At 40.2% G+C, this 24,325-nt stretch overlaps 1 protein-coding gene across 1 annotated transcript; it reads left to right on the top strand.

Moving 5' to 3' along the window:
* Window positions 1-1,777: 1,777 nt before the first annotated feature.
* On the top strand, window positions 1,778-23,058 carry ano10b (anoctamin 10b). The gene is made up of 16 exons (XM_050073776.1): window positions 1,778-1,892; window positions 2,006-2,073; window positions 5,889-6,154; window positions 8,610-8,783; window positions 12,476-12,613; window positions 13,170-13,286; window positions 13,663-13,779; window positions 16,194-16,532; window positions 16,806-16,988; window positions 17,134-17,189; window positions 17,281-17,355; window positions 19,035-19,199; window positions 19,281-19,472; window positions 19,570-19,707; window positions 19,803-19,919; window positions 20,005-23,058. Exons 3-16 carry the CDS (start codon window positions 5,896-5,898, stop codon window positions 20,026-20,028), a joined length of 2,094 nt encoding a protein of 697 aa, XP_049929733.1. The 5' UTR covers window positions 1,778-1,892; window positions 2,006-2,073; window positions 5,889-5,895; the 3' UTR covers window positions 20,029-23,058.
* Window positions 23,059-24,325: the final 1,267 nt, after the last annotated feature.

A 24,325-nucleotide genomic window follows, 5' to 3' on the forward strand; every position in this document is an offset into this window, starting at 1 on the left:
GGGTAAAGAGGTCATGGATAGGGTTACTACTAGTCAATCACAGCACGGTATGGCGGCACGAGGCAGAACACCTTACAACCACACACACTGCAACAGGAATCTAATTCTGAATCTGGATCACTGGCAGCCAAGATTACAGATTTCCCTAAAGTTAGGCTCAGGTAAATACTGTTATATATGTCTCTGTCACATAATGTTTGCTCAGTATTTATTCATAAGCTCTGTCCACTATTCTTTACACATGTTTTTTTGAGAAATGACTGACAGAGTCCGGTAAAGAAGAAAGCATTTGTTGAGAAGGGACAAAGGTGACATGTATCAGAGTATCTAACAGACTGTACGGTAATGCCAAGTGTATTTATGAATCATAATGGTCAAACTGGCCTCGGTGTAACTTTACACACACTACCCAGCTGGTCGAGTCAACTTTCAGGCCTGAGCTAATCAATGACCAGGCTTTTCTGCTGGTTCTTGCATCCAACAACAGAACCAGCAGCATGCTTTGCTCGTACCGTGTAACCAGGTCTGGGATCACTGTAATGCACGTTGACGTTTCACGAGCACTGGCTCAAAGTTCAGTTCACACAGATTAAAATTAACTAGTTCACTTCCATAATTCACAATTTTGAATTACTGTACTGTATGATATGGGTGCTGTTGGCTCGTGGTCTTACGCTTTGTTAATGATTTCTTGTGATCATCAATCACTCACAGATATTTCTGAAGATAAGTTGGATGCTTCAATGTATTGTGTCGTTTCATACTGGTTGCCAATGTGGCTGGAGTTCAAACCTGCTTGTTCAGAGCCGGTGGGCACAATTTACATAAAAACATTTGAATTTTTTCTGTTTGAATCTGTACTGATTTTTTTTTATAAAACTCCTTTGAATATTCGTATGAATTGGCTTTAGCAGTACCAGTAGCTGTTTTGTCTGAATTGCCAGTTGCACTGCATGCTGAGTGCCGTAAATTCTTTGACACTGTGAAACAAAGTGCGTGAGCTCATGTACACGTTCATTAGTTGCAAACAGATAAATTCAGTTAAGCGTTCACAATAGGAAATCACAATGACATCAGCGTGGGCGGCAGTGGTCACCAAGGTGGAGTTAATGGTGGTTTGATGGTGCACAAATCCAGTAGGACATCATAGCCAACAGCAAATCTGAGCCGCACATGGTTACACATGTTTCATAATAGATGAAGCAGCAAAAAAAGAAACAAGATTGTCTTTTCTCACACTTTGGGGTCTCTAAACACACCGTGGACACATATTTATGTTGAAAAGCTATGAAAAAGTAGATTTCGCACAATACCTCACTTTTAATATGAATATTTTTAAAGATTTTATGTTTGAGAAATGAAAAAAATAAGTAGGCAAAGATCAGAAAACCTAATTCTGAATTGTGTAAAGCAGATTTTATCTGTTTTTATGTTGTGCTTATCATCTTATGACCTCTGACATTCCTCTCAGGACCCATTTTAGGGTTCCAGCCCTCATATTGGGAACCACTGATGCTGTAGTATGTGGTACAGTGTAATTTGTTTCAGTGTCAAACATTGGATTTGCTTCATTGTTTGAGTACAGTTAAAGCAGCAGGTTGTCTGAGGTTTAAAACCAAAGTGTAGTTGCCCTGGAGCATCTTTAGGTCTATGTGTGTGTGTGTGTGTGTGTGTGTGTGTGTGTTTAACACACAGGCGGGTGGTGCAGTAGGACCCTGGGCTGCAGCTGCAACAGTAAAGCAGAGAGCAGGCAGAAGGGAGGAGCCTGAATAAAAACCAAACAACCCTCCACACCCTGCAGTCCCTGGGAAGTTCCTCCGCATTCCTGCCATACACACACACACATTATGCACATAGCCGGAGAGCTGGGAGGAACCTCACACTGAGGCTGGGTGAGTGTGTGTGTGAGAGAGTGAGAGTGTGTTGTTCCTGGTTTCTTTTCAGGAAAACTGAATAGATGTTGTTGTGTTCAAGTTCATGTGTGTGTGTGTGTGTATGTTTTCAGACAGGAGTTTGGAGGGGCCCTGCTGTAGGACCAGAGACCAGAACCTCTTCATCAACGCTCCCTGCCAGGTGCCGTATTTCCTGACTCATCCTCTTTCACCTTATATGTCCCTCTCTCTCTCTCGCTGTCACTGTCTGTTTAAACAACTCAATCACAATAGGAGGGACGTTTGCACTTTCAGTTCTGCCTTCCTGTCTCTGTCAGTCTCCCATGAGTTTGTCTAAATGTCAGTGTGTCTTCAAGCTCTGTAGCAATGCAGTCAAAACAGAGGAAATTCTCTTATCTGCTCTTAGTGCCAAAGTAACTGCTGTTTCCTTGTGAGAAACTAAAACATTTAGTGCTGACTTATATCTGAGGGGTGCAGGAAGTAACTGAAAGGACAGCCAGAGTGTAAATGACAGAGTGCAGTATGCAGATCACTGGAAACTGCTGCATGTTCAATCCGACATGCAAATCTAAGAGCTCCATAACCAGTCTAATATTGTTATAAAGTAATAGCTGGTGATGCAAATGCAGAGAGGAGAAATGGAAATTTTAACTGTCAAGACATGACTGCAATCAAACATGTAAATGATGCATTATAAAAAGTTTATTGCAGCATCTCAGAAAGGAGGTTACAAAGGTTGGTGGCACATTAATAGAGTCCTTTAACAGCTAACTACATTCTGACTTTATTTATGGCTTCATGACTATTAATCTGCATGTATACCCAACTTATGACTACATTAACATTAGTATGCTAACATGCTCACATTAACATTGCTAATATGCTGGTGTTAAGAAGGTTTAATGTTTACCATGAACTCCATCGTTGGCATTCTAACATTTGTTAACTAGATCTTAACACAAAGTGGATCTGAGGCTCATGGAAAGTTTTGCAGGGATGTAGTCACAAACTGTATTGGACTGAAGGGAAACTTTGACCTGATGATGCTGCTAGATGAAAAATTATGGGAGCATTAAAGTTATAAGTCACCCTGAGGTGGACGTTAATATATCTGAACCAAATGATATCCAGTAGTTGTCGAGACATCTCATAAACTAGGGGAGAAGTCAGTGTATCAACAAAGTCATTAGCATTTAACATCTGATAACCAAATGTACCTGTACGAAATGCCAATCCATCTCATAGGTGTTGAGATAATATACAGGATAACTGCAATCCGCTGGTGGCGATAGTTGTTAAGTCAGATTAGGGCCGCAGTTTTAGAAACTTTAGAATTTTCAAAGCATCAACAAAAACAACATTCTCAGGTTTAGCTGACTGAGTGCCATTTTAGGGAACCAACATATGATTAAGGGCTGCACAGGAAAAGTGCACGCACTGTTACGTTTTATGACATTTTTATGACTTTTGTATGACATGGTAACATTTAACCAAAACAGAAAATCAGAATCGGTGGTGCTATATCCTACATAACACTCATATAACATTCTAGTTCTTCACTTCTTAATACATTTGAAAGTAACAAAATAGAAAGACAGTACATTGTCTGACAGCGACTACGTTTACATGCACAAAATATTCTGTTTTTGCCTTTATTCCGAAAGAGACAATCTTTCTACTAATGGGTTTTTTAATGGCTAATTAAATGAATATTCCACAAATACCCCCATTTACATACAGCCGTTCATACTCCAATTACTGTGCCATAATATACAGAAGTGGAATGGCTGGAGCTGCTTGTCATTTTGCTTCTTTGCATCAAAATTGGATATTTTTTTTCCTACCAGTGGAGGACTTGTTAGACTGTATGAACACAGCCTTCCTCTTTCATCCCTTCAGTCACCTTCTTGAAAAGATCAGTGTTGTGATCTTTGCGCATATCCAAAAACCTGCTGATATCCAAGTCTTTCATCTTGTTTAAAAGTAAGTTTGTTTCTCCTTCTGACCAGAATTGTTGGCTTTTCTTTTGGCCATACATCTCTACATCAGCCCTGTGAAACTGATGGAAAGTTGGTTTGTGTACAACGTATCCATGACAACGCACAGAGCTGACCATAAACAGACAAGACTATGTGACGCAAACTGTGGTAAAAACCCCAGTTCAGATGCATATTCCAAATGCACTGTATTCATGTCCAAATAATGCTTTAAAACCAGAATAATCATATCCCAATCAGAAAAAGGCCTAATTCATAATATCCAAACATAATATGCTGTTTACATGACCCTCATCAAATTCAGAATATTGTCATATTCATGATAATAGTCAAATGTTAGTGTGCCTATAAATGTAGTCGTAGATTGAAGCAACAGCTTCTGCCAGGGTACAGCACTTGCACATATCACATGCAGAAATTCAGTGGGACTTCACTGTTGAGTTTATTTATTATTGTAATCCTAGGTATACTTCTTCTTCTTTCTTCTTCTTCTTCCGAGGAAATCATACTTCCCATGGGTAAAAAACTCACCAAACTTTGCACAAAGGTCCAGTCTCATGCCAGAATGCCTCAGCTGTAAACTCAAGCCAATAGTCCTGATGGTGGCGCTACAGCAAGCGTCCAAATTTCAAAACTTTGAAAATTCATAACAAATCAACCATATGTGCTACAACTTCACAACTTTCATCAAACTGTAGCCCCAATACTGAAGAAACTTTTGTACATTTAAACCTATTAAAAATTATTAAGTTCATCACTCTGTTTTTTTCAAAAACTGTAAAACTTCTTAAACCTATCTCTCAATTGACACCAAACTTGCTACAGAGCATCGTCAGACTGTCCTACAAAAACTATGTTTCTCAGATTTTTGATTTATCAAAAATTGAGCCTACAGTGCATCAAAATGTTTGACTGTAAACGGTACTGTAAACATATACATGCAAATTCTTGCTAAATAAATCTTCAATGTTCAGGAAAAAATGACACAATTCTAGAGTCATGAGTAGATGATGTGTGGCAAATTTCAGAATTTTATCTCAAAAATTGAATTTTTGACAGCATTTTGAATTTTGCTCTAATGTGAACAATTGGAGTCAATGTAAAAATGGCAATTTTAAACATCAGTTTTTCACTTATGGAGCAAATCAATCATTGTTAAAATAAATTACCAACATCTCCATGCTGTCTAGATGCAATATGTGTATTTTCAGATTTTTGTCTTAATAACTGAATTTTTTACAGTGGTTTGAAATCTGCTTTTCCATGCATGGACGGCTGCTAAACCTGCACGTCTGGCTTAGTCAATTTGTGAAGCTACACATGAATTGTCACTGACTAATTAGTTCAGTGAGATAGAAATTGATTCTTAGTCTCACAGGTTGTGAGTTCAAGCCTCAGCTGATGCAAAAGGCAGATTGTGTTGCTAAATTCCTAAATGTCTTCCAATTCTTCTGTTTGTTGCTCAGAATTGCCTAAAAATGCCCGGACCCGACCCATCGCTGTGCAGCAGCTATAATTATGATTACATTTGCTAATGATTGTTTCGAAAGGGTGCTGTGCAGTTGCCTTTTGTAGCAAAGACAACAAAAAAAAATCTTTATGTTATCAGTATATTGTTGGTACATTTTGAGTACATTTGAGTATTGGGTGGATGCGTCCTCCCTACAATGTACAATTACTGCCTAATATCAGATCACTCAAGTCATTAGAATTCATCCCCTGGGCACCATGAATGTCTGTGCCAAATTTCATGACAATCCATCAGATAGTTGTCGAGGTATTTCATGCTAGTACGGTTAAAAACGTAAAACAAGTAAAAGTGTAACAAGGGAGGAAAACCTCAAATCTTTGTACAGTTTCACCGAGCCAAGAGCAGTTCTTTGCAGATGATCTACCTTCTTAGCTCTCCAGTTGGGAGATAATGGAGACAACGATGACTAATGGAGACAATGATGATTATGATGTTGACTGACGTTGTTTTGTCAACATTTCTTCACAGTCTCACCATGAGTAAGGAGGGAGGTGATGAAGGTGGCGGCAGCAGCAGTGAAACAGCCCAGCAACCGGAGGAGAAGACTCCAGCTGGGAAGGGCCTGAGCAAACTGAGTGCTGTCACCACAGGACCAGGCTGGACTAAAGTTAGTTGCCCGTGCTGTTTCTCAGAGCGTGTCGAGCCGTTGGTTCTGGTGAAGCTCGGAGAGAAAGTTCGCCCTGAGACGAAACGGTGGCTCATCAGAGTGATTGGAGCTCCTCAAAAAGATGGAGGTGAGGGCTCGAATATCAGTGAAGCTCCAAGAGTCCTGTGGAGCTGCTTATCTGTGTGCATTGATTGCAACCTTGCAAAGAAAAACATACACATCAAACATTCATGGGCCTTTCACTCTCTCATAGTGAAACAGGAGTCATTGCCTGCAGGTCTATAGCATTTAAACATTTTACCACTGTAGCATTTGCATGTGCATGCCAGTTGGCAATAAAGATAATTATAGTTAAATGAGTCCATGTAAATGAAGACCAGAGGTGGTCTGAATTTAACTAGGACTGAAAACATATCAAAACAGGAACATACTTGTTCTTGTTATTTCACTATTTATAATACTTTTTCATGTGTGAATGGATAATTAATTTGTAGCCCATTATTTATAGCTAACAGCCATTTTATTTTACTCATTATGGTCTCTGAGGAGCTCTGAAGGAGTAGCCTAGATCCATCTCCATGATCATTAAAGCCATACTGTGCTGCGAAACATGTTCAGCCCCACAGAACTTTGAAATTGTAGCAGAGATCCCAACATTTCCAAAGACACCAAATATATAACAAGACATCTGGAATATTTCCATGTGATGAAATGGCTCGGTCCTTATAACATGGAGTTTGGGGTTTGAGTGTTTGCCTCAGAGTAAACATCATGTTATTGCAATATAGAGCTGGAATAAAGCAATACACAGCATGCTGTTTAGAGAAGGGTTTAGTGAGGTTGATGTCACTTTTTGGACGGAGGCACCATCTTGTGAGGATCGTGTGTTACCTGTGCCTGCTGCGGTGGTCAGGCAGTGCACTGATCATGATAAACAACATAGTTTGATATGACTTGGCAGCCCAAGAATGGAGCTGATGCACTACTTCCACTCACATACCCAGACATTATAAGATGTCTTGTTTTAGGACTGCGTGCATACAGTGTGGTAACAGAGATAGCAGAACACATATCTCATAAGATGGTGTCCCCGCCCTACGTGATGTGCCCAGCCTTGTCATTCTCTATATATGAGCAGTTCGAAATTATTTTAACAAACCTTAGAAGGACGTATCAGTTTTTTTCAACCTGGATCTTGTGCTCATATTTGTGGCTTTTCTGACTCTGAGTCATGCTATCATGCACCCACGACCTCTGTTGTTGCAGGAAATGTGATTCCAGCAACACAACACAGGCTATATCAGGGCAAGCCAGGCAAGACTCCTAAAGCTTTCCAAAAACATCAACGTTACATAAATTATGAATTTAGAAATTACCTCCCTGGATTAGCTATTTTACCCAACAGCATAGGGATCTCCCTCCAGGGCAACCAGTCCACTAACCAAGCTAGCTGTTTTATTACAAACTACCTTCATCTGCAGTTATATATAGCATGTTTTAGAATCTATACAATGGAGGTAGGCCAGTGAGTGCAAATGCAGCATTACAGAATAATACTGAAATTTTCCTTTAAAGTTACTTAAAGGAAAATAAACAGAACTCCTCACAGCTGTAGATGGTAAATTAAATAAAACAGCTTTTTCATATTTGCTGGAACTGTCACTATAATCACACAGCACTAAATGAGACAGACAATCTGTGAAAAAAATTACCCCCCCTGCGTATTCTACTGCCGTGAAGCATTTCTAATGGCCTTAATGTACACGAACGAAAACAGCCCATCCTCAGAGCCGAGGAGTCTCAAACACATCTGTCAATCACTCTCACTGTCAAACTAGGCAACGCTGATCAAATTTTAGTGTACTGTTTAGTTGTAAAATGAGAAAGTTTGTGACCTTGCCATCATGTCGAAAACGGTTGAGCCAAAACTAAGCACTGCCCAAAAGCTGGACCAACTTTCTTGTTTTACAGCTAAACAGTACACTAAAATATGTTTCTGAAAACATCTGAGGTGAGAAATATGCAATGCAGTAACAGAGTCTTGTTTCATTTTTGATAAATGCTGCCTAGTTTCACCGCAGTTCTTGGAGGGATTGACATGAATGACAGGTGCGTTTGAGATTCCTTGGTTCTGATTGGTTGTTGCTGACTGTGCCGATTTTAGTGAATACCATTAAAGGCAGTAGTAGACGTGATATTTTTCACAGATTATCTGTCTCGTGTCTTTCAGATTATGGTGACAGTGAAAGTTATATTTCTAAGAGTTACCAACTGTAGCTTTAATTTCCCAGGAACCTTTAACAGCTGCCATCATGAGGTTATTGCCTCTATTTTAGGATAATATAAAAAAAAGGTTTCTTTCTGTGTGATCAGATCAGTGTTTTAAGGGTAGTTATATTTTTCAAGTCTGTTTTAAAACAATACTCCCATTCCCATATGAACATTTAAATTCTGTTTGGTTGCTGTAATTATTCCTCCTCTCCATACTGACCATGAAGGGATCCTTAATTTCTTCCCTTTTGGTTACAAATGACAAAACAAGAGTTTCAGTGCTCCCTCTTTGCTCCACTGTTTCACTCCAGGTGCTGAATTACTGGCCCACCCGGGCGAAGATGCCAGTAGTGACATCATTGTGGTCGCTGCCCCACGCTGTACATTACTTAAGGTCACTGAAGAGTTGGGTCTGTGTAAGACTTACCACACTGGGGAGGTGGAGGCCTTCTCCTACCACGACAGAGACAACTTTAAAGATTCAGGTACTTTACAAGTTGAAACCATTATCATAAGAGGAGGTGTATGTTAGTTCTGTAATATATTTAAAACATAATCAAACATGGTGTCAAATTAAAAGGGCGCCAAGTTAAGTTTTACTGTCTGTTTACTTTACCAGGTGCTCAGATTTCCATCTGATAAAAAGTCTGTATCTGTTTGGGATGAAATGTTGCACACTCATTCTGTCAGCCTGTAAAGGGCTATCATTTTATTTTGTCCCTCTGATCTAATAGTAGCTTCCTGTTTCCAAGCCATAAAACTAAAGCTTTCGTCATGAACAAGCAGTCTGGCAATTACACAAAAGTTCAGTTGTGCTGGGTTTTTCCATTGCGACTGTCCAGGGCAAATTATGTAAGTCCACTTTGGTTATTTAATTAAGCGTATTCTTCCGCTTCTTAAATTAAATAAATCTTAAAAATAAAAAACATTGGATTATCCAAAAAAATGCAATGCATTGTCTCAAAGTTAGCTCATGATCAAAAACTGTGATGATATAACACTCAGTGTCTGAAGTGTGTTTCTGTGTAAACGCATCCCTGCACACAAATCTACTGAGTTCCTGTCTTTAGGGCACTGGTTCCTAACCTGGGGATCCCAACCCCATTTAGGGTAAAAAAAAAAGCTTCACAGGAGGTCCTGAGCCTTTCTTGATTTCAAGGGATGTAAGAAAATTTTTCCTTAAAAATATACAGTAGGCTTATATCTCAGCATTTCATTCATTCATGTGAAAAAAACTCAAAGTTATTTTTAAAGTTTATATTATTACTGAAGGTATATACTTTAAAGAAAATCTCATGGGATAAGGGCGCAGTAAAGTTATATTCACAGAGCCTCTCTGCTAAACAGTCTTTTATTCTGCATTAGAAAAATACGCAGTTAAAACATTCAAAAAGTTAATAGAACAATGGCCAAGCAGCAGGGAGAAGAACATGCTGTGTCAGTAAAAAAAGAAGCCTATTACTATAAGTATGATTGTTGATTAAAAAATAAGCCAGTGTTAGGGAGTAACCAGTTACATGTAATTCAATTACAAAGGTGTAACATAGGAGTGTATTCTTTTTGGTAAAAAGCTTATATGTAGAATATAATATTCATTCTGTTGCTTTGCATCTTTCCGCCATGCAGGAATACCAGATGTAACACCAAATTCTGTGACCCAGTCCCAGACTCCATTAAAAAATCATTGGGGTTTTTTGAGTTGTTGAGTGGTTAGGGTCAGGGGACTAAAAGTAATACACTGAGAGTGTTTACTTAGCACGGGCAACAGGCAATTTGTCATAAAATATTCAGTCCTCCATTAAAGGTCTATATACCACTCTCAATGAAAAATCATGATAGAATTATTTGTAAGCCTAATTTAATAAAAAATAAACAAAAAGGAGTGCAAAAAGGGTTATGCAGAAAAGGGTTAGGAGAGAGGGAGGGGGAGGGCCATTAAGGGTTGGAAATCAAAAAACAAGGGAGGGAGTAGCGGTGTAAGTTAGGGTTAGGGTTAAGTATCCTATCTATCCTATTTCCAGACATTTTTTCAGCCTTTTTGCCCAGTTCAAAACATCTGTTTGAAAAGTAATCAAAAAGTAATCAAATGTAATAAGTTACATTACTTTGATGAAGTAATTAAAAGTTACATTACTTACTATTACTGCATTATTACATTTTTAACAGGGTAACTTGTAATCTGTAACCTATTGCATTCAAAGGTAACCTTCCCATCACTCCATGATGCAGACAGAGAATCGTATTAAAAGTTCTTAAAAATTTCAAGAAAACCTATTTCTGATGCAATATTCAAAGGAAATCTGCTCAAAATGTATCTAAATCACTGATTTTACACAAACTTCCTGCACTTATTGCATTCATTATTTGGATTAATTGTGCAGTTTATCAGTTGTATTTTGCTTTTATTGTTATGTTTTTTTATGTTGCCATAATTGACCTATGGCTAAGCCACACCCCCATCTACTCACTCAGACAAAATATCAACATTCAGTGACCGGCGCTATGGCAGGTATCACAGTACACGGCATTTCGCAATTTTGGGGACATAACGGTCAGATGTCATTGAGAAGTAACCAAAAGGGCCTAAACTACGCATTGGAGGGATATATTCATCATTTTATTGTTGAGAAAGTCGATGAAAAGCTTAAATTACAAGCCAAAATTTACTGGTCACAGTGTACGCTTGTGAACCACATCTCGTTGCCGTCGCCATCAAAGACAACAAGTTAAAGTGCCACTGAAGTTAAGGTTTTTGGCTCAGAATATGAGAAAAGGATAACGGCCTTTTTACCATCTTTACCAAGAGTGTCTCTCCGTTAGTTTGGTGCTACAGTATTTACACTGAATCATTCAGCATAACGTTTGCCAACCTTTGTTATCTCTGCCATTACAGATAAGTTAATGAAGCTAAGCTCCAGAAGTTAACGTTAGCTTAACTAGAGCCCTTTGGACAACAGCTAACAATGATGTACGATCACCAAAGTACAAAACTAGAAAAAAATAGGCTAATGAACTCCCAGCAAACAAGGTGACATGATGAACAACGCAGCTAGGAGCTAACGTTAGGCTAACTTTAGCTAACGTTAGCTAGAGATGTTAAAGATAACTTTATATTTCTTTCCAGCAAAGTGACAATATGTTGCCTCAAACACAATGTTGACTTACCATACCTACCTCCAAAGGAGACACTTTTCTCGGTTGAGATGTGGTTTAGGAAAGGGTAAAAAATATACCCCGTCACCCAGCCTCTTAGGATACCTTGTGTCGGAGTTGCATGTACCCCATGCACACCGTTTGGCCATTTTTAAACTTCAAATCTCAGAAAAAGCTCATAAAACCGAACAAACTGACTTTCTGTAATGCATTTCAATGAACTTCAATGCAGAGAATGTCCGAGTGTATGGGAATGGCTAAAGACGAATTCGGCGAGCGATTTGTGTATGCCGCCATCTTGTGGCTGCGCCATTGCTATGGTGACATGTGTCAGTCATCAGTTCATGATGCTGTCATTGTGAACTGACTCTCTACAGTGACAGCATCATGAATAGCTGGATAGCAAGGAAAATGACTGGGAACAACTTCTTTAGGGTAAACCTACAGAGGTTTTAAGGTGTTGAATGGTGGTGCAAGACACAGCTGTTTTAGTTGCATGATCTGGTCCAAGCTGAGGTTGGTTCTATCAGAGCAAAGGTACCATTCTTTGTGAATGGAGCACTTTTAAGTCAGTGGCTCAGTCCATAAGGACTTGGTTTGGGAACTGATGGGTTGCTGGTTCAAGTCCTCATACGGACAAAGTATGGAGCGTGGACTGGTAGCTGGAGAGGTGTCAGTTCACCTCTTGTGCGCTGCTGAGTTGCCCTTGAGTTGGTTTCTGAACAAACACCTGCAAAACTATGACATACTTATTAGCCTTAGCTGTAGCCTACATTGTGTTTAGTGCGTGTTAACATGCTACCATGCTAAATGTAGATGGTACAGTAACATGGTAGCATGTACAATACACACTCAAAATCTGTGTGTTATAATTGCCATTGTTAGTATGCTGATGTTAGCATGCTGATGATGGCTGCAGACTCTTGGTCTTGTCCCTTTTAAAAGTGAATCTTTCATTTGTGTGCGTGTTTGTGTTCATGCATCATCGGCTTTATCCATCTACGTCTCTTCATGTGTGTGACAGACAACATGGAGGTGTTCCTCACCCTGGCGGAGCGGCAGCACATGGTGAAGTATGAGCTGGATGGTCTGCGGGCGCAGAGAGACTTGAGAATACCCGGCATGCCTGACAGCTTCGCACTGCAAAACCGTGACAACATCTGTGAGTGCTCTCGCTGTGTCACACACACTGGAAAGATTTCCTCTGAGATAAATACTTTATTGGGAGGATTTTGGTTTTTTCCGTTTGTCACTTGATTTGATCATTACAATGAATGCCTCAGGACAAACACGCGCACACAAACAACAACTTGTGATCTCTTGTGCTCCATTCTTGCAGTGCATCATGTCACCACATTGTAGTGTCCTATTCAGTCTTTAGACTAATCTAATCATCAGTTATGATTCTGTTTTTTGGACATATTGACAGCCATGATGTAAATATTTGTTGTTGACTGCTGTCTTCACATTCAGACAGTATCCAGATGTATTATGTGTGGGCTGTCCATGACTCGCTGACCTCAGCTATTCTCTCCTCACATTCAATCAAGAAATTGCCTCGGTCAGCATCAGCCTGAGTGTGTGTGACGTACTGTATGTGTGTGTGTAACTGTACATATGTGGATCAGTTCTGTCCCTCTTTAACCCATGTTCTCATGCCATTCTAGTTTGCAAGGGTTGTTTTGATGTCATGTGTGTGAAACTAAACGTTGTTGCAGGGCAGAAGCTCGGGTCAGCTGGTGTTATTGTGGACACGTATCCCCTCCACAACGCGGACAAACTGAAGAGTCTCAGTGAAGCCTGGTACACTGGGAATCAGCTGGCTCAGCCACTGGGTGGGTGGAAATACAACACACACACACACACACACACACACACACACACGCACACACACTACCTCATGACTGCTTGTACACTGTAAAATCTGACAAGTTGATCCTAAAATCTAGGAAACCAATAAAAAATGTGAGTAAACGTAACTATTTATCTTAAGTTATGTTTACTTATAGGCTAAAGATCCCTTGATTTTTTAAAGATCAATTTCGGTTTTACATTGTATGCACACGCACTTGCAGAACCTGATGCAGGTATATATAAATATATTATAATTCATAATAGCTAACTTTGTGGTTGACAGTTTCTATTTCCTGTCTGTAAAACAACTGAGGCATGATGCACTGACACCAGACACCTGTCTGCTGCTTTATCCAGATTCAGTCAATGAGTATTTCGGAAGCTCTGTGGCTTTCTACTTCAGCTTCCTCGATTTCTACACCTGGTCTCTGCTCCCTCCAGCGTTACTGGGCCTGACCATCACATACTTCTCAGGTAGGTGTGTGGATTTATCATTTATTTTTGTCCATGTATACTGTCTATGGCGTTTATGATTCCGCCCTTCATCGTTTTACCATTAGAATTGAGACTTATTCATTTCTCAGAAACTTATGCTATGTCTCAAGTACACTCACATGTAATACACTGCATATATATGTACTTACTAGTGTAGTGCACAAATTTTGACAGTGCAGTGTGGTCTCAAATCAAACATGGCTGATCTGCTCTTAATGGAGATGATGGTTACAGAATTTGAAACTTTTCTTCTTCTGCTCGCAAATTGCAACCAGGTGAAGCATTTTCGCCAACATTTGACAAATGATTGTCACCCGCCAAAATGTATGCTTGCTATATCTACTTGTTTGCTCACTTGTCTTCTCATGTATTCATTTATTTATTTATTTATTTATTCATTTTATTAAGAATGAATTTACATGCACAGCATGATATAAACATACTTATCAAGCATCTGACCACAAATCTATACTAAAATCTTCTACAGTGAAGACCATATAGTTTATGCCTATATTAGTTTATGTAACGTCAGTGCCAGATGATAAAATGTGCCACTCATAGCTAGCTAACAAGCTATTGTCAGTATTGGTAGTAGTATTAGTACCAAATTATTACAGAATTAACCCAGTAGAGGATGACTGAGGGTGAGAAATGTCTGATGCTGTACACTCAACTTTTTTGACCATTATGAGTGGACCATCCAGGTACTTACAGTGTACTGCATTTTACCTTACTTCTCAGTGTGAACACGCTTATGCACTCAAAATAGCAAATAGTACAGAAGAATCCGATGTGAGACGCAGCATTATTCTTACCTTAAAGCTGCACAAGGCCATTTTTAAATGTAAATTATACTTATTACAAAATTAAGCAGCTGTTTGAGCTTAAAATGACTCTGATGCTGATTTTCACTGGCTGACGTGTGATGTTTTACACCGAAACATAACAAAGAGACAAGAGAGGATTGCAACAGTACTAAAAGTCTGCCATATTAATGGCCCTAACAGGCTATATCTCTCATTAAAAAAAGAGAAGCCTTGTTAATCTTATCAGTGGAAAGCCAAGAACGGTTGTTGCAATAATTTCATTTAATCCTTTAACTACCTTGGTGAAAAAACTTTTGCTTTTTAAAATAATTATTCTGTATCACCAGAAAACTTTAACAACCCTTATCATAAGATAATGAGGTAATTCAGCCATGATTTTGAGAGAACTGATTGAATAAAATATTTGTAATCCAGCTGTTCTTGGCTTCCACACTCATCCTACATTACTCCTGGGAGAAAAAACTCACTTTTGCCCACTGTTATGTAAAGCTTGGCCTGAGGGTGGTAACAGAGTAAAGGCTGTTTTGTCAAGTGTTAGCATGTTAAAGCATGTGAACATGCCTATGGTTACTGTATTGGGGTGAGTGTGAGGCAGCTTTGAGTGGGATCCAAATGCAGACAGACCAGGCAAACAGAAAGAGTTCAAGGCTAACTGATTATATGAGAGTACATGAGCTTACTGGTATGGGTAGAGAAGTCTACACAGAGGTGACAGAGTCCACGGGTAAACAGTCAGACAGATAAAGATTCCGGTTAGGTTACAGGTTCAGGATTCAGGATTCAGGATACAGGTGGCTTGAAAGCGAAGTACAACGCAACATTGAAACTTCAACCATCCGTCAGGGAATGAGTGGAAATACATAAATACTGCCGGGCTGATGGGGGAAAGTAGAAACAAGTAAGCTAGGAAGGTCTGGAGGGAAACAGGTTACTGAAGGACTGATGAGGGCAGACGGAAAAGTCAGAGGTCATCAGGTAAAGAATGATAATAAACGGGTTTGAAGAGGTGGGAACGTAGTTGGAGCACAGACTGTATGCAAATGATGGACATAGCCACCGTGATGTCACCCATTGGTTTGAGGACTTGCATTCTGAAGTTCAGTAGTTTGGCTGTAGCCATCTGGGATTTTCAGAGCCAGAAGGGACCCCTGAACCTCCTGTGAGGCATCATGGGGCCTGAACAGTTGTCATTAATGTTGAAATTAGCTATAGAGACCAAACTCTTTTTTGTACCAGGCTGTGAACATGTTTATTTCTGCTGTAAAGTCGGTCATTTTTACATCGGGATTGACTCGTTTCTTGAGCCAGCCTCAAGTGGCCATTTTAGGAACTGCAGATTTTGGTACTTTGGTGTTGGCCTCATTTTTTTTAGCCCTGCAGGTCACTGCTTGGGCTGGAGGGAGGGAAAGACAGGCAGAATGTAACATTTATATTTTTAACATACATATTATTGAGTGTTAGGAAAAGTTTTAGCATGTTAGCATGCAAATTGTTAGCATGAAAATTTCTAACTTTGAGAATGCGCAAACAGCTAAATGGATACTAAGCTCTTCTTTTCCATCACAGGTGAGGTTCAGAAGGAGATCGAGGAGTCAGTCTCAGGCTCGCCAGCCACAGATCTTGAAGATGACTCAGGACCAGCTGTCGGCGGTCACATGATCCAGGCGGTCTTTAGCATGCTCTGGTCCACAGTTGTTATGGAGCTGTGGAAGCGTCGGAGCTCCTCACTTTCCTACCGTTGGGGGACCCTGCACCTTGCCGAGCGCTTTGCAGAGCCCCGACCTGGTTTCCACGGTGACCTCGGGGTGAACCCTGTGACAGGTCGTGTGGAGCCGCTCTTTCCTGAATGGAAGAGGGACCTGCGTATGGCACTGGTGTCGGTCCCAGTGGTGGGGCTGTTTCTAGGTACAGTATGAATTCTAAATGTGAATTGAATGAACTCATCAGTGCATATGACTGAGCTGAAAGATACAGTGATGTTCATTGTTTGATTTATAAGTAAAAGAAGTATCAGTGATGTTTTTCAAAGGTCTGCTCACCAATAAAACATCAGTTAATGTCAACTGAAGAGTGTTAACATGTGACAGATGCAATACTCTGCTCTTTAATATTGCAAACACTCTTCTCATCCCTGCCTCCATCCTCATGTCTCCTGCCCTGTCACGTCTCCCTCTGCAGGTTTAGTCATACTGGGTATGATTGGTTTCTACTGGGGGGAAGCCCAGGTGCAACAGCTAAACACAGACTGGGACTCCCTGCTGTCTCAGACTTTGATCTACATGCCCTCAGTGCTTCACATCGTCTACACAAACGTGCTAGCGACTGTTTACAGGACAGTGGCACTGTCTCTGACTGAATTTGGTGAGTGAGATGGAAAGATGAAGCCAGGTTCAAGAAAAGGGTTACAGGAGGGAGACTGGGACACAAAGAGAAAAACAATTTGATCAGCTTATACAGTCTTACTACTGATTAATTAGCTAATCATTTCTCTTATATTTCCCCTTAGAGAACCACAGAGAAGAGTCTTCCCATGAGAATCATCTGACAGCCAAAGTCTTAGTGGTTAGTTCCTCCTCTCCTCTCCAAACATTAGCCCTCACATCATCTTAACCCAGCAGGCTCTCTAACCAGCCTCTTGTCTCTCCTCTCTCAGTTCACCTTCTTCAACTACTTTGCAGTGCTCTTCCACATCGCCTTCTTCAAGCAGGATGTGCCTTTGCTCCGTAAGGTAACAGCTGAGCTCTACAAATCTTCCACTAGTCTCAGTAAAGCCGTGTGTCTTTTAGCAGATACTCTAGTGATTTAGCAATGCGCTTCCATAATTGCGGAAACTTGATTTAAAAAAAAAAAAAAAAAAAAAAAAAAAAGGTCAAGGAATAAATCAATGTAGCAGAGGCCGAGATGTCCTGATCTTTATAATTGATGTGGGTCAAGATCATAGACTCTGTAAAATAATGTAAGTAGGTAGCCATGTTACCAACTGGTTTGTGGACTGCCATTATGAAGCCACGAGTATGGCCTTTTGACCATCATTATCTTGGTGTTTTTGGGCCAGAAGTCACCATATTTGGAGACTGGACCTGTGAAGGAGCAAGGGGTGATTCTGACTCATAGACTGTGGTGATGCCTGTCATACAAATGGCCACGCCCCTAAATATGTGCAACTTTAAGCCTTAATAAAAATGTAGATGAGTTATATAAAAAGTCACCCCCGTACAGTTGTCAGGAATGTTGAAATTAGCTACAGAGACCAAAATGGAGGTTGCTGCTTGTACAAGATACAAAAAATTGCTGAATCCTACAATTCTCATTATGCAACTTAAGAGAACTCCTCCAACCTAGTTTGCAACACAGGCTTTCTGTTAAAAATGTAAGGTTTCTTAACACAGGCTGAGGTCATCAGGGTTATTTCCTCCTTCAGAAGCTGAGCAGTACAAGCTTAATTAATAGACTGAATTGCCATTTGGTTTCACTTCATCCATTTAGCTTGCCATCGTGTTCATGTCAGGCCCCCAGGAAGTGAGCCGGACTTTGAGGCTAATTTGACATAGTGGCCGAAGTGTGTAACTACAAAATTGGGGTCCCTCGTGATGTCATTGGGCCCAAATTACTTTGCCCATAGACTTACTTTGGGAAAGAGACATCTGTAAATCAATGGATACATTTTTATGAGGGTCACACCCCCCACAAATGATTCATTTCACTACATGGATTTGATCCATTTGGTCCGATAACATTTCGTAAGTCTAGAAGAGCCGCGTGTTAAAATAAATTTCCCCATTAAGGTTAGTGGAGTGCTAAACTAGAAGTTAGCCACTCGACTGGTGAAGACTCTAATGTGCCTGCTCTATGGGCCCAGTGATGTGGAAGATCTAGATAATTTTACACCTGGGAAGTCAAAGTTTTTTTTGTTTCATGCGCCACGGAGCAACTTTAATAAAAATGAATGGGCCTCACCTCCAACATTTTTTTTCCACCTACATCTAAGAAATCTATTGATTTGCGAGTAATCATTTTTTCATAAGTTGGCTTACCTCAACTTTTACAGTTGGTTCAAAGTTGCTATATTTTTCGTAAATGTAGCTAGGTAGCCAGCTAGCTGTGTCTGAAGATGACATTCCCACTTATAACCATGCCTAAGCTTTGATTAGTCAATTGTTACTCCTGTGAGTGGAAACAGCTGTCTGCGAGCAGAACATCAGGTGTATTCAGGTTGCTTGAGACATGGGCAGCAATTCAGAGGTGTGGAACTAGAATAGAGCAGTACTCAGATCTTCAGGTGTAATATCAAAGAAAAGCCTTTCAGAATGAGTGCAAAGTTAAAATGTGGAGGGGGGGGGCAGTGAATGAAATAAAAAACCTTCATGAATGACAATAAATTCACATATTCTTTTTGTCTGTCTAAAGCGCCTAGCATCTTTACTGATAGTGACCCAGCTGGTGAACCAGGTGACAGAGGTGGTCATACCCTTCCTGGTGGACCGCTTCATCAGCGCCCCCAAGAGGACAGAGAGTGAGGACGACCCAGATGAGGACAAATTTAGGAATCAAGGCACCCTGCCTGCTTTCCCAGTGAGTGTACAGTATTCACGCCAAAAAAGGGATTAGAAAACACTCTGGCAGCGTCTGACACAGCTTCTTGTTTCACCACAGGGCTTGTTTGCAGAGTACATTGAGCTCCTGGTGCAGTTTGGGTATTTGAGTCTTTTCTCCTGCGTGTATCCCCTGACGGCCGTGCTGCTGCTCATCAATAACCTAACAGAGATCCGATCGGATGCTTACAAGATGTGCAAACTCTTCCGGAAACCCTTCTGCTCTCCTGTTTCTAACATGGGCGTGTGGCGGGTCAGCAGAAAACACAACACACAATAGAAATGAGAGGCGCCCAGTATGTCACACTCAGCTACGCGAGAACAGCTCATGTCATTGTCTTGTGTTTCAGATTGCTTTCGAGGTCCTGAGTTTTGTCTCTGTCGTGTCCAACTGCTGGCTACTGCTGCTGTCACCATGGATACAAAGGCTGTCTCAGGAGGGCGAGTGGAGCAGCACAAACATTCTGCTGATGGCTGTTTTGGTGGAGGTAAGAGGGAGGACACAGAGGTTGTCAGTGAGAGTCACATTAAGAATAATTACAGCCTGACATTTTGACCTGTGTGTGTGTGTGTGTGTTTGCAGCATGTGCTGATCTTGGTTAAGGTGATTTTGTCGGTGCTGATCCCCGATGAACCGGACTGGATCCGTAAAAAGAGAGAGCATATTGAGTTCACATCCAGGCAGGCCTTGAGAGAGCAGGTTAACCCTCCACCACAGATTTCATTACTTAGCATTTTGGTGTTCTCCTTCATCAGTGTGATGACTTCTCTTTCTTTTCTTCCAGAAACTGCATTCTAAAGAGTCTTGATTGCATTTCAAAGCACTGATGCTTCATGTTGTCCTGTGCTGGGCTGCTACAACTAGAAGTACCAACCTCAGTGTTGTGTGGACCGGCAGAGGAGAAGACGAGTCTCCAATCTCCAGAAGGGCCCACAATGTATACTGCTGTGCACGTACCAATATTCACCCCGTACACTTGTCTAGTGTTTCTGCTGCTCTCACTAATTAACAAGGTGCCTCTGCAATGCACACCCTTTGATATGCACTCATACTACATACAGTATATACTGCAAGTGCAATTGAAACAGCAGCAGCTAAAAAGTGTTTTGCTTTTTTTTCCAATATTAGACAGCAGATGGAATGTATTGGTTATGTTTGCAGAGTAGATGCTCTTTAAAAAAGATAATGTTATGATAATGGAGGTTTTCACAGGCTTTGCTCAGATTTAATGAGGGAAAACCGAAGAGCTCTTGTAAAATCACTATGGCTACAGTATGTACAGTCAGTATTTACAAAAGTAAAGGACAGACAGGACAAAGTGTTTTATATTATGGGCAGGTTCATAAACAGACAGAATACTTGACAAAATCATCCTTGTTTTGGCAGGAGTAGGACTCTTTCAGGAGGGTGTTTGCTAAGATTTCTTTGTGATAAGCTACAGGTAGTGCTCAGGATTCAGCAGAGGACAAAACTTTATTTATCTCAAAGGGAACTGCTGTGGAAAGTTTCAGTACAAAAGAGGAAGAGTGCAAATATACAGAGTGCAAATATTAGTCTTTAAGACAAAAAGCAAAAAATATATGTAAATAAAAGTTAGTCTTCGAAGTGTCTTTAATCAGAATAGGGGTTGGCTCGTAGTAATGAAACCACCAGTAATTATCACCCAACAGTGCAGTTCTCCCCAGCTCTGCAGAGTATTTTAGCACCTTTTAGCTCATTGTTTTGGTTTTCTGTTCCTGCAGCTTTGCAGTTTTGATTCGACTTTCACCACTCAAATATCAGCCTGAAGTCAGCTGTTTTCAGTAAAAAGAAATCTCTGATAAACCCACTGTGTGCTACCAAACAGCAGACACACAATTAGAGACTAGCAGTTTAACATAATGGAGCATTTAGCAACTGAAGGGCCAGATACTTCCCTAAGGAGTTGGTGGAGATGAAAAGCAGAGCTAAAAAGAAAGTAAATTAAGGACATCAGGTGCACAGAAACACAGCTCCAAATAAATGATAATGTTACTCTGTGAGGGCTGGATGTGTAAATAATCCAGTTTCTCTGGAAATCATGATGCGGTTACTCAAGATAATCCACAGACCTTGATGTGAGCAGTTTCATGTAGGAGCTATTTTCTTTTCTACGGAACTACACCAGTCAACTGTATCACCGCACAGAAGGAAGCGTGCAACTACTGCTAGCTCACCTAGCACCACTGAGCTAGCTAACATTACAGCTCAGCTGATGAGGACGCCATTAATGTTTACATCTCGCGCTGTCACGAGCACAAGGCTTTTGTCTATACACACATCCTTCTGCGTGGGGATACAGTTGACAGGTGTAGTTTGGCAGAAGGAAAATAGTTGCTACATGAAACTGCTAACAATTGTGGGTTATCTTGAATAACCAGGTCATGATTTCTGGAAAGAGACATTGCTGTTGAGTTTTTCAAATGTATTTTTTGGCGCTTTGAACATCACAAGCTGGGTGGCATTTAGTACCATTATATTGGAGAGAAGGCAGACATCTCTACGGGTGATATCTCTAACACTCAGCAACTCACACCAAAACAATCTAGACTGATAAATAGCACTATGGGTAATAGGAAAAGATGTTCTGATTTTGTGCTAAACTGTCCCTATTATGTTGTGTTTAGAAAAGAAAGACAATTATTGCAGCTTTGAATTTAGAAAATCATTAATTATGTCTGTAACTCCATCAAATGGGCTAAAAAAGTTTGTGATGTAATCCTTTAACTAATACTGCAGTCTGTATTCTCAGTTATAGTATGGTGCCAGGTGAGTTTGGTACTCAGTCAGTATTGACAGTGGAAAGAATTCACATCCTGAAGACACTGACAGTGGAGTATTTTACATATTTATTTATAAATGTTCTACAATAATGGGTTTATTATCTGTTATTGTGCTAAATTAACTTTATTGTCTGAACTGGCATTTACAGGTCCAGTGTGTAGGATTTAGCGGCATCTAGTGGTGATGTTGCAAATTGCAACCAACTGAGACTTCTCGTGTGCGCCAAGTTTGTAGAAGAACTACAGCAGCCAGCACAAATGCTCATAAATGCGAATGGCCCCATCTAAAGTTAGTGTTTGGTTTGTTCATTCTTGGCTACTGTAGGACAACATGGCGGACTTCGTGGGGACCCACTCCGTATGTAGATATAAATGGCTCATTGCATGGTAACGAAAACAAAGCAATTCTTATATTCAAGTGATTAGAAACTAATAACAACAAAGTTATAATTATGCTACCATTCCTGCCGATAGATGCCCCTAAATCCTGCACACTGGACCTTTAAGAACTATCAAGAAATGATGAGAAACACTTAGAGATTTGCTTCTGGTTGAGTAGTTAGGAGAATATGTTTCATTTGTACTCTCCCTTGATGGTGCTGCCCTCTCCTTGAATAATCACAATATGGTTATAGTATGCATGATTATAATATGAGAACAGTAAGCTATGTGCTGAGATTTGGTTTGCAGTGAAAGTGATGGGGAGCTACCAAAGAACCGCTATGTGCTTTGCTATTAGAGATGTATATTTTTTTCTGTGTGGATTTCAGTCTTTCCTCACTCACCCATCTGCTGTGTGCCTCGAAGAATGAGTTCACTGTGCTGCAACAACTACTTCACCTTACAGTCGAACACTTCCATAATATTGGTGTTATTTCACTGTTCACTGCTGGCAGATTTGACTTCATATAATATATGTGTAGATGAATCCACTGGGGAGGTCCGCTATTTCTTCAATCCTTGCTCAACAATGCTGTGGTGCTTACTACATGTTATTGATTTTAGGAGTTAGTATTCTGTGCAGCCACCAGGAGGCAGTATACACTTTCCATTTTATTCCACATGCAGCTTTTCACAAGCCCTGGTGGCTGTAGAAGGACTGTCTCAGTAAAGATGCAGATGGGTGGTGAGACTTCCTCATGAGGCTGCATGTGTGCACTCCTCACACTAATCATAAAACTAGGTGTTTGTGTGTGTGTGTGTGTGTGTGTGTGTGTGTGTGTGTGTGTGTGTGTGTGCTCTGTTCTGAAGGGTTGTATTGAATTATATCGAAAGATGAACATTTAGATAATCTGGTCCCAGGATCGAGATATCAGGTCAGAAACAGAGGTGATAATGTTTGCTGGTTGTCCTGTAATAAACTCACAGAAGGAAACTGGTTGTTTGCCGTGTCGACTCTTTATGAAAAGAAGCATGAAAGGATTCAATCTCTCCAAGCTTCTTCACTCCACTACATATATTTGACAGCCACAGTTACTGGTTTCTTTACTAGAGCTGAAATGTTAAATAATGATATGCACTTAACATCATTTTATAAATCAGATTAATTGATAATAGAAAGAATTATTATCAGCCCTATATTTAACAGATTAGAATCCCAGAAACCCAATATGATGAGCTTGTAGAATATAGTATGATGGTTCTGATTGCTGAAACCACCAAACAGTAGATAAGAATGTTTAAGATTAGTTCCACCTCGACCAGCTATGACATTGAAATGCTTCGTACATGTTATTGGATTTACAATAATTATCCAATAATGTATAGACTAAGGTAAAAAGGACAGGAGCCATTCTGCTGCACAGTGAATTTTGAGTACATTTTGCTGATAATACTTCTGTACTTTTACTTGAAGGTCCAGTGTGCAGGATTTAATGGCATCTAATGGTGAGGATGCAGAACTGACACATCTCACATATAGGAGAACTATAATGGCTGGTGCTAAAATATTAAAGGGCCTTTTTAGAGTCAGTGTTTTGGTTTGTCTGTTCTGAGCTACTGTGGAACAACATGGCAGACTCAATGGATGAGGGCCAACTCCCTGTGTAGATGTAACTGCCTCAATCAAAGGTAACAAAAACACAACAAATCTTTTTTGGGGGGGTGATTATGAACTAATGAACATAGTACTATATTCCTTACCTGCCAATAGATACCACTAGATCCTACACACTAGACCTTTAAGACAGAATTTGAATGCAGGATTTTAACTTGAAATGGAGTATTTTACACTGTGGCACTGCTACTTTTACTCCCACCAATCATTGTATTATTGATTGTCTGTGCTGGTGATTTAGTTATTGA

The sequence above is a fragment of the Epinephelus moara genome, chromosome 20 (genome assembly GCF_006386435.1).
Source record: "Epinephelus moara isolate mb chromosome 20, YSFRI_EMoa_1.0, whole genome shotgun sequence".
Taxonomy (NCBI): domain Eukaryota; kingdom Metazoa; phylum Chordata; class Actinopteri; order Perciformes; family Serranidae; genus Epinephelus; species Epinephelus moara.

Bases quoted from the DNA above. Each gene is read 5' to 3' on its own strand.
- ano10b (XM_050073776.1), top strand. From the start codon at position 5,896: ATGAGTAAGGAGGGAGGTGATGAAGGTGGCGGCAGCAGCAGTGAAACA. The intron at 8,784-12,475 runs GTACTTTACAAG...TGTGTGTGACAG, and splicing joins AGACAACTTTAAAGATTCAG to ACAACATGGAGGTGTTCCTC. The intron at 19,473-19,569 runs GTCAGCAGAAAA...CTTGTGTTTCAG, and splicing joins CTAACATGGGCGTGTGGCGG to ATTGCTTTCGAGGTCCTGAG.